This window comes from Oryctolagus cuniculus, chromosome 6 (genome assembly GCF_964237555.1).
Source record: "Oryctolagus cuniculus chromosome 6, mOryCun1.1, whole genome shotgun sequence".
In the NCBI taxonomy this organism is placed as follows: Eukaryota; Metazoa; Chordata; class Mammalia; order Lagomorpha; family Leporidae; genus Oryctolagus; species Oryctolagus cuniculus.
Genome location: NC_091437.1, coordinates 27227440 through 27235226, shown reverse-complemented (window position 1 = coordinate 27235226; position 7787 = coordinate 27227440). Strand labels below are relative to the sequence as shown.

Here is a 7787-nt window from a genome sequence, read left to right as displayed (position 1 = left end):
TCTTGATTTCTTTTTTAAAGATTTATTTATTTGAAAGAGTTACACAGAGAGAAGGAGAGGCAGAGAGAGAGACAGAGAGAGGTCTTCCCTATGCCGGTTTACTCCCCATTTGGCCGCAATGGCTGGAGCTGCACCAATCCAAAGCCAGGAGCCAGGAGCTTCTTCCGGGTTTCCCACATGGGTGCAGTCAAAGCATATCCTTCAAGACTTTTATGGGTGCCAATTGCAGGGAAGAAAAGGTATACAGAGTTCCCTCCATTCCTTCAAAATGGTTTCTTAAAACCAGAGGGCTTCCAGGAAGCCTCACCTCATATGTGTCTCTTCCAGTGTGGGGCTGTGAAGTGGGGAGGGCTCCAGCCTAGGGCCCTCTGACCTGGGTAGAAATAAACTAGTGCTGCTCTGTTGGTGCCACTCTGACCCCATCCCCTGCCCTGTCCAGGAATCAGCTTATCAGCTTGTGGGGCGGAAGCCAGACACACTCCCCAACCCGCCGCAAACTCTGGGTGTGAAACTTGTCCTGGCACTTACCCCTCTCATAAAACAAAGGCAAAGCTTCAAGTCCCCACCTGCTCACTTACTTGTGCAAGACCTCAGATTACTCATGTGTAAAACAGTGACAGAGGGATCAGTGTTGTAGCATAGCCGGTGAAGTTGCTGCCTTGTGATGCTGGCATCTCACACTGGAGCGCTCGTTCAGGTCCTGGCTGCTCTCTTTGCAATGCAGTTCCCTCGTAATGCACCTGGGAAAGCAGCCAAAGATGGCGCAAGGATTTGGGCCCCTGTCACCCACATGGGAGACCCACATGGAGTTCCAGGCTCCTGGCTGAGTCCTGAGCCTCGATTGTTGTAGCCATTTGGAAAGTGAACCAGTGGATGGAAGACCTCTTTCTATTTCTTTTTGTTCCTCTTTCTCTCTGCCTTTCAAATAAAAATAAATCTTCAAGAAAAAAAAAAAAAACAATACAATTATACCCACATGACCTGGTGGCTGGGAGGACACATGAAAAGGAGAGCAGCACTTGGCGCGGCATCCGGAACAAGGTAAACACGGTTTTTACAGCCGTCTGCACAACCGCCTTTCTGGGTGTTAACAGCTGTGCTGGCTCTGAGAAACCATGGGCGTGGCTACTTCCTGCACGGAACCCAAACTCTACTTGTTCACAGGCCTTCTGCTCCTACCCAGCCCTTCACTAAAAATGCTGTCGTTCCGGGAAATAACTTTTCTCGTTTTCCCCGCCTCCCTCCTGATGTCACAGTCTTCGGCAAAAGAGGATCTGTATGTGGACATCAGAATAAAAAGAATCAGACAGGGAGGCTTTGTGAGGGCTGTGGGTGTTGCCCTGGGCCTGGTGTGTGGAGTCCTACTCTGTGCTGGGTAGAGAGCTTTTGACTGCGGGTTTGGAGGGTGACCTGGGCTCAGGACTGTGGCTGCCACTGAGAATGAGAGAATTTCTGAGGGTCCTAGGTTTGAGGGCAGCAGGGGCAACAGAATGGGGCTTTCTCCAGCTTTATCTCCACTCGAGACAAAAGCCTGGCTCCCCAGGGTTTGGGAGGGAGGGCTCTTCCTCTTTCCTCAAAGGCAGGAAATAGGTTATTCCCCAGTGCCCATAAGGCTGCTGCTGGCGAGATTCCAGGGCTACAGTGATGTAGAGAAAGCTTAAATGGATTTTTCTGTTTCATTTTCAGGCTGTACTCAGAGAAGCTGCCCTGGTCGCTGGCCTGAGTCTCCTCTCTCTGTCCTCCTTCAGGAGCCACCTGTGTCCAGAGATCAGAAGGTAGGATGAGGGGTAGGCCGGCCAGAGCTCCAAGGCTGGGAGGTGAGACCCAGAGGCTGTCCCCCTACCCCCTGAACTCTTGCTTTTCACTCTGCTAAGTCCTTCCTCGGGTGAGTTCTGAGGACAAAGGATCCCAGAGCCTCAAGGGTCCTTCAGTGGACCAGGCTGCACAGGACACTTTCAGGTCTAGGCCTGGACTGGTCATTGCCTTCTTTCTTCATCACACTTGTGGTTTCCCTGGGGCTCAGGGGTCATGTATATGTGGTTTCCCTGGGGCTCAGGGGGTTGTGAATGTTCTGGAGTTGCTCTGTTTGCAACAGGTCTCTCATGGAAAGAGCTATGGGATGGTGTTTGCCCAGCCTGTCCCCCAGGGGTGCCTCCAAAAGCAGCCTGTGGGAATGGCTAGGTGTCAGGGGAGGAGAGAGCTGGGGGAAGTGGCTGACTAGGGCTTGGGTCTCAGAAGGACCAGAGAGTGAGGAGGTCATGGCCATGGATTTCTTGGTGCCCACAGATGCCCCAGTCAAGCCTGCATCCAGCCATCCCACGACCCAGGGGTCATGGGGCCGAGAAGGCAGCCTTGGTTCTGCTGGGTGTCTGTCTGGTGTCCCTTTGGGGGCTGGGGGAGCCCCCAGAGCACACTCTGCGGTGCCTGGTGCTCCACCTGGCCTCCCTACAGCTGGGACTGCTGTTGAAAGGGGCCTGCTGTCTGGCGGAGGAGCTGTGCCACATCCACTCCAGGTGAGTCCCAGCAGTGCCCAGGGTGATGGGGTACCCAACAGGTATCACCCCAGGGTCTGTTAGCCCTGTCTCTCCCCAAACATCCCTGGCTGAGCTGGGCTGGGATCTGGGACTGGGTTGTCCCCTGCAGGTACCAGAGCAGCTATTGGAAGGCCATGCGGTCCTGCCTGGGCTGCCCCATCCGCCACGGGGCCCTGATGCTGCTGTCCTGCTATTTCTACTCCTCCCTCCCGAATGTGGCAGGCCTGCCCCTCTCATGGATGCTTGCCCTCCTGGGCCTCTCCCAGGCACTGAACATCCTCCTGGGCCTACAGGTAGGACACAGTGGGAGCTGGAAGGTTTGGCCAAGTGGAGGCTGGGTCTTTCTCTGAGCTCCCTGGAATGGCACTAGTTTAAAGGTTGGAGTCTTGGAGGGGAGCCTTTGACATACTGGGCAGTGGGTTCAGTGATGACAGAGGAGGGAACGAATCAGCAGCAGGTTGGGAAACCTTCTTGGAGGAGGAGGGCTCTGGTGTCATTGCTGGAGGCTCCCAACACCATCCTACTGTCCACAGAGCCTGACCCCCGCTGAGGTCTCTACAATCTGTGAAAGAAAGAACTTCAACGTGGCCCACGGGCTGGCATGGTCGTACTACATTGGGTACCTGCGGCTGATCCTGCCAGGTGGGTCTTCCTCCACACCCCCCCTTTCCAGACCCACAAGACAGGCTCACAGCCTCCTGTATTTCCAGAACTCTCCGTACTTTTCAAAGCATATTCCTGTCTATTGAATCTTTTGGTCCCCAGTGCATTCCTGTAGGCGTGGAGGATGTTATCGTGGTGCCTGATTTACAGTGAGGGAGATGCGGCCTAGAGCCTTTAAGGGGTGTGCCCAAGGTCCCCAGTGAATTCTTCTAATCCATACCACAGGCCAGGTGCCCCTTACTGTGCATTTTCTCTTATTGAATTACTAATTTACTTTCTTTGAGAGGCAGAAGCAGAGCTCCCGTCCACTGGATCGCTCCCAAAATTGTGTATATTCTCTTCCATCTCACACCCTGTGAGGAAGGGATATTCATCATCCCTACTGTGGTTCCAAGAGACTTGTCCTTCATCACTTGACTTAGTGAGAAGAGACAAGATTTGAGGCCAGGTCTGCCCAGAGCCTGAGTTTTTGACTACTGTGGGGCCCATGTGTCTCATGCTTCTGATTTGCAGACCAAGGCTGTTCCTCTCCCACATCCAATTGCTGGACTTGTGCTAGGTTCTGGCCTCTCTGCCCCGGGAATTCTGGGAATATTGCCTGCATCTCAGGCCTCTGAAAGCTATAATAGGAAGGCATGGGGCTGACACAGAATCTGGAGAAAAGAGAAGTGATAGGGGAAGGAAGGAAGTGACAGGAAAGTGGGGAGGGTGCCTGAATGCTCTGCCCCTCATGGCCTCTTGCACAATGAGAGTAGGCTGGACAAAGCTTTCTTGCACCCATGTACTGAGAGCACCAAGGACCTGGGTCTCGGGCTGGAATTTGGTGGGAGACAGTATTGGTGGGAATGACTTCTTGAGCTTTCCTACCCCAGGGCTCCACGCTCGGATCCACGCTTACAATCAACTCCACAACAACATACTATCGGGCATGGGCAGCCGGCGCCTGTACGTCCTCTTCCCATTGGACTGTGGGGTGCCTGATGACCTGAGCATGGCCGACCCCAACATTCGTTTCCTGCATATGCTGCCCCAGCAGAACACTGACCGTGCTGGCATCAAGGGTCGGGCTTACAGCAACAGTGTCTATGAGATTCTAGAGAATGGGCAGCCGGTGAGCACGCAGGGTAGTGGGGGCCCCTGGGGAAGGGTCAGGCTCCTCAGAGTCTTGGGCCCTGGCCAAGCACTGAGGAAAATACATTGCCCTTTTCTGAGTCTCAGTTTCCCCAGCTGGTCCCAGGGCTGGGCAAGGTTCAGTTCTGAAAGATAATGATAAGTATCATTTATTGAGCACACACTGCATGCCAGAAGCTACTCTGCATGAGTCACCTGATCACCCTGTGCCATCTGTACCACCACCCCGTGAGGTAGGGACTGTTCAATCCTACTTTACAGAGGAGGAAACTGAGGCTCAGAGACACAGTGAGAAAGTGGATAAGTTCATCTGAAGTATATCATGCTCTTGACCATAAAGCTGCCCTAGAGGATGGCTGTGAGAACTTCTGAAGGACTTCATATGGGTGCAGGGGAACCCAGTCCTGAGGTGAACCCCAGAGCCCAGCCCCCGACTCAGTCTCCAGCTAGGGCAGTCGACAGCCTAGCTCTGAGGGCCTCGCCCTGGGTTTAGGAGAAGGAGCTGTAGTAGGTGAATTTAGCTCAGGCCTGGTCCTGGTTTCAGGAGTCAGGGATCAGAGGCCAAAGCAGATCAGACTGCATAGACCGCATCAGGTAGCCACCTCCAGGGCTCTACTCTGTAGAAGGAGGGAGTGGGTGTCTCAGCCCGAGTCAGTCTGTCTGGCTTCTGGCTCAAACTGGTCATCCTCTCACCTTCTCCAGGCAGCTGCCTGTGTCCTGGAGTATGCCACCCCTCTGCAGACCTTGTTTGCCATGTCACAGGATGGCCGGGCTGGCTTTAGCCGTGAGGATCGGCTGGAGCAGGCCAAACTCTTCTGCCGGACACTCGAGGACATCCTGGCAGAGGCCCCGGAGTTTCAGAACAACTGCTGCCTCATTGTCTACCAGGGTGAGGGCTCGCCAGCCTGGATGGAAGGTAGAAGGGTGCCAGGGCCTCCCAGAGGGCCAGAAGGAGCCATAGCAGCAAGGTGTCCAGGGCCCTCCGTTCTCCTACCCTGGACAAGTCCCTCCACTCACTCTGGGACAAGCAATCCATGCTTTCTGAGGTCTTCAGCTGTATGCCTGGGCCAGGGAGGGTTGAAGAGATGGGTTATAGGGACCCTTTACTGATCCAGGATGCAAGAGGGAACCGGAGAAGGCCAGGCAAGCCTATAGGGCACACAAGGGTCCAGGTCTGCAGCCTGGGTTCTGCCACGCCCTCGCTGTGTGAAGGCTCTGCCCCTCTCTGGGCATCCTCCCTAAGAGCAAGAGTGTGGAATTCTTCTAAAACCACTTCTAGCTCTGGGCTAGAACTATAGCTCCAGTGGCTGGCGGGTGGCTGGGAAGAGGTAAGGGGAGGACTGAAGACCTCAGTAATCTTTCTGGGTGTGTTCGAGTAGGGGATGTGTAAGATCCTCACTCCAGCTCTCCTGCCTCACTCCCATTCCAGAACCTGCCGAGGGAAGCAGTTTCTCCCTGTCACAGGAGGTTCTCCGGCACCTGCGGCAGCAGGAAAGGGAGGAGGTCATGGTGGGCCACGTGGGGCCCCTGGCAGTCCATGGTTCCCCCTGCACGCTGTCCCAAGAGCCCCAGCTCCTCATCAGTGGCATGGAGCAGCCTCTCCCACTGCGCACTGATGTCTTCTGAGACCAGGCTCTCCTTGCCCGAGCCTCCGGTGATCCCAAGACTCTGGTGGGGGCTTGCTTCAGCAGCTGAATGTCCCGCAGAGCCATGTCCTCCCACAGGCGGCCTGGCAGAGCAAGGCTCTGGATGTGACGTCTCAGCATGGGTCCTATCTGTGTCCTTGGGCCACCTCACCTCTCTGAGCTTCAGCTCCTCGTCTGTGAAATGGGAGCCTCATCACCTTCCTGCCACACAGCGTTGTGGTGTGAGGACTAGGAGTGTGTGCAAGTGTTTTGTGAATGCTGAATACCATGCAAACTTTAGAGACATGCCCAGTGTCTTCCACTGGACCCTCCAGCCTGATGCTTGTCCCTTCTCTACCTCTTCTACTTGGGGACACTGACCTGCCTGGATGGCACCAACAGGCTCCCTCGCCCTTTGGCTTCTGGTCATATTCGGTCCATGGGGACCCCAGCAGGAGAAGGGAGGGAAGGTGGAAGTGAGGTGGGGATGTTTATTTGTCCAGCTCCCTCCCTGCAATATCAAGGTCACTGGGGACTCTCCTGCCGGGAGGCCTCTAGATGACCCTGTCCATCTCCAGGTTTCTAGAACCTCTTCCCCTCCTTGCCTCTAGCAGCGGTATTGGCTCCCCACCCCACCCGCCCTGAGCATTCACTCTCACTTGTGGTTTGCTTATACCCTGTGCTTTCCCAATAGTCTCTTTTTAAAATGTGCCTCCAATTACTGAACTTGAGTGTGTCATCTTTTTGCTATGGGACCCAACAGCTACAAGAGCTTGGCATTTATTAGCTCTGATGTCCACACTGGCTTGCAACTGGATGCTTCCTGCACCTGTGCTCATCCTTGTGTAGGGCACTGGGGTGATGGGTGTCACTGCAGTGTGCACAAAGTCCATCAGTTGGGCTGAGGGCGTAAAGTGGGACAGCACCCCCCACCTGATCTGCCCTTTTTCAAATGTTTAAAAAAACTTGGATTTTTTAAAGATTTATTTTTATTTATTTGAAATACAGAATTACAGAGAGAGGGGGAGACACAGAGAGAGGTCTTCCATTTGTTGGTTCACTCCCCAAATGGCTGCAACGGCCAGAGCTGAGCCCATCTGAAGTCAGGAGCCAGGAGCTTCTTCCAGCTCTCCCACGTGGGTGCAGGGGCCCAAGGACTTGGGCCATCTTCTACTGCTTTCCCAGGCCACAGCAGAGAGCTGTATTGGAAGAGGAGCAGCCAGGACAGAACCGGTGCCCATATGGGATGCCGGCACTTCAGGCCAGGGCTTTAACCCACTGTGCCACAGCACTAGCCCCAAAAAACTTGGATTTGAAAGGTAGAAACACAGAGTGAGAGCAAGAGGGAGAGGTGGCCAGCGCCGTGGCTCACTAGGGTAATCCTTCGCCTGTGGCGCTGGCACCCCGGGTTCTATTCCTGTTTGGGGCGCCAGTTCTGTCCCGGTTGCTCCTCTTCCAGTACAGCTCTCTGCTGTGGCCAGGGAGTGCAGTGGAGGATGGCCCAGGTCCTTGGGCCCTGCACCCACAGGGGAGACCAGGAAGAAGCACCCGACTCCTGGCTTCGGATCGGCGCATTGCACCGGCCACAACGCGCTGGCCGTAGCAGCCACTTGGGGGGTGAACCAACGGAAAAAGGAAGACCTTTCTCTCTGTCTCTCTCTCTCTCACTGTCTAACTCTGCCTGTCAAAAAAAAAAAAAAAAAAAAAAAAAAAAAAAAAAAAAAAAACAACAACAGTGAGAAGTCCCATCTGCTGGTTCATTCCCCAAATGCCTGCAAAAGCTGGGGCAGGGCCAGGCTGAAGCCAGGAGCCAGGAAAACCATTCAGGTCTCCC

General features: G+C 54.5%; 1 protein-coding gene and 1 long non-coding RNA gene across 10 annotated transcripts in view; one reads left to right on the top strand and one right to left on the bottom strand.

Annotated features, from left to right (window-relative positions):
• SMIM33 (small integral membrane protein 33) overlaps positions 1 to 7787 on the bottom strand; it is a 59324-nt gene that overhangs the window by 17091 nt on the left and 34446 nt on the right. The gene's annotated exons all lie outside the window — the stretch shown is intronic.
• On the top strand, positions 228 to 6679 carry STING1 (stimulator of interferon response cGAMP interactor 1). Of its 7 annotated transcripts, none has more exons than XM_051843435.2 (8): positions 228 to 1041; positions 1687 to 1775; positions 2287 to 2513; positions 2644 to 2827; positions 3068 to 3176; positions 4070 to 4308; positions 5031 to 5217; positions 5758 to 6679. In XM_051843435.2, exons 3-8 carry the CDS (start codon positions 2287 to 2289, stop codon positions 5952 to 5954), a joined length of 1143 nt encoding a protein of 380 aa, XP_051699395.1. In that variant the 5' UTR covers positions 228 to 1041; positions 1687 to 1775; the 3' UTR covers positions 5955 to 6679. The 7 variants fall into 7 exon arrangements, with proteins under 7 accessions (XP_051699395.1, XP_069932290.1, XP_069932292.1 ...); XM_070076189.1 differs by lacking the exon at positions 228 to 1041 and adding an exon at positions 1140 to 1276; XM_070076191.1 differs by lacking the exon at positions 228 to 1041 and adding an exon at positions 1227 to 1375 and having other exon boundaries at positions 5091 to 5217.

Bases quoted from the DNA above. Each gene is read 5' to 3' on its own strand.
- STING1 (XM_051843435.2), top strand. From the start codon at position 2,287: ATGCCCCAGTCAAGCCTGCATCCAGCCATCCCACGACCCAGGGGTCAT. The intron at 2,828-3,067 runs GTAGGACACAGT...TACTGTCCACAG, and splicing joins ACATCCTCCTGGGCCTACAG to AGCCTGACCCCCGCTGAGGT. The intron at 4,309-5,030 runs GTGAGCACGCAG...CACCTTCTCCAG, and splicing joins TTCTAGAGAATGGGCAGCCG to GCAGCTGCCTGTGTCCTGGA.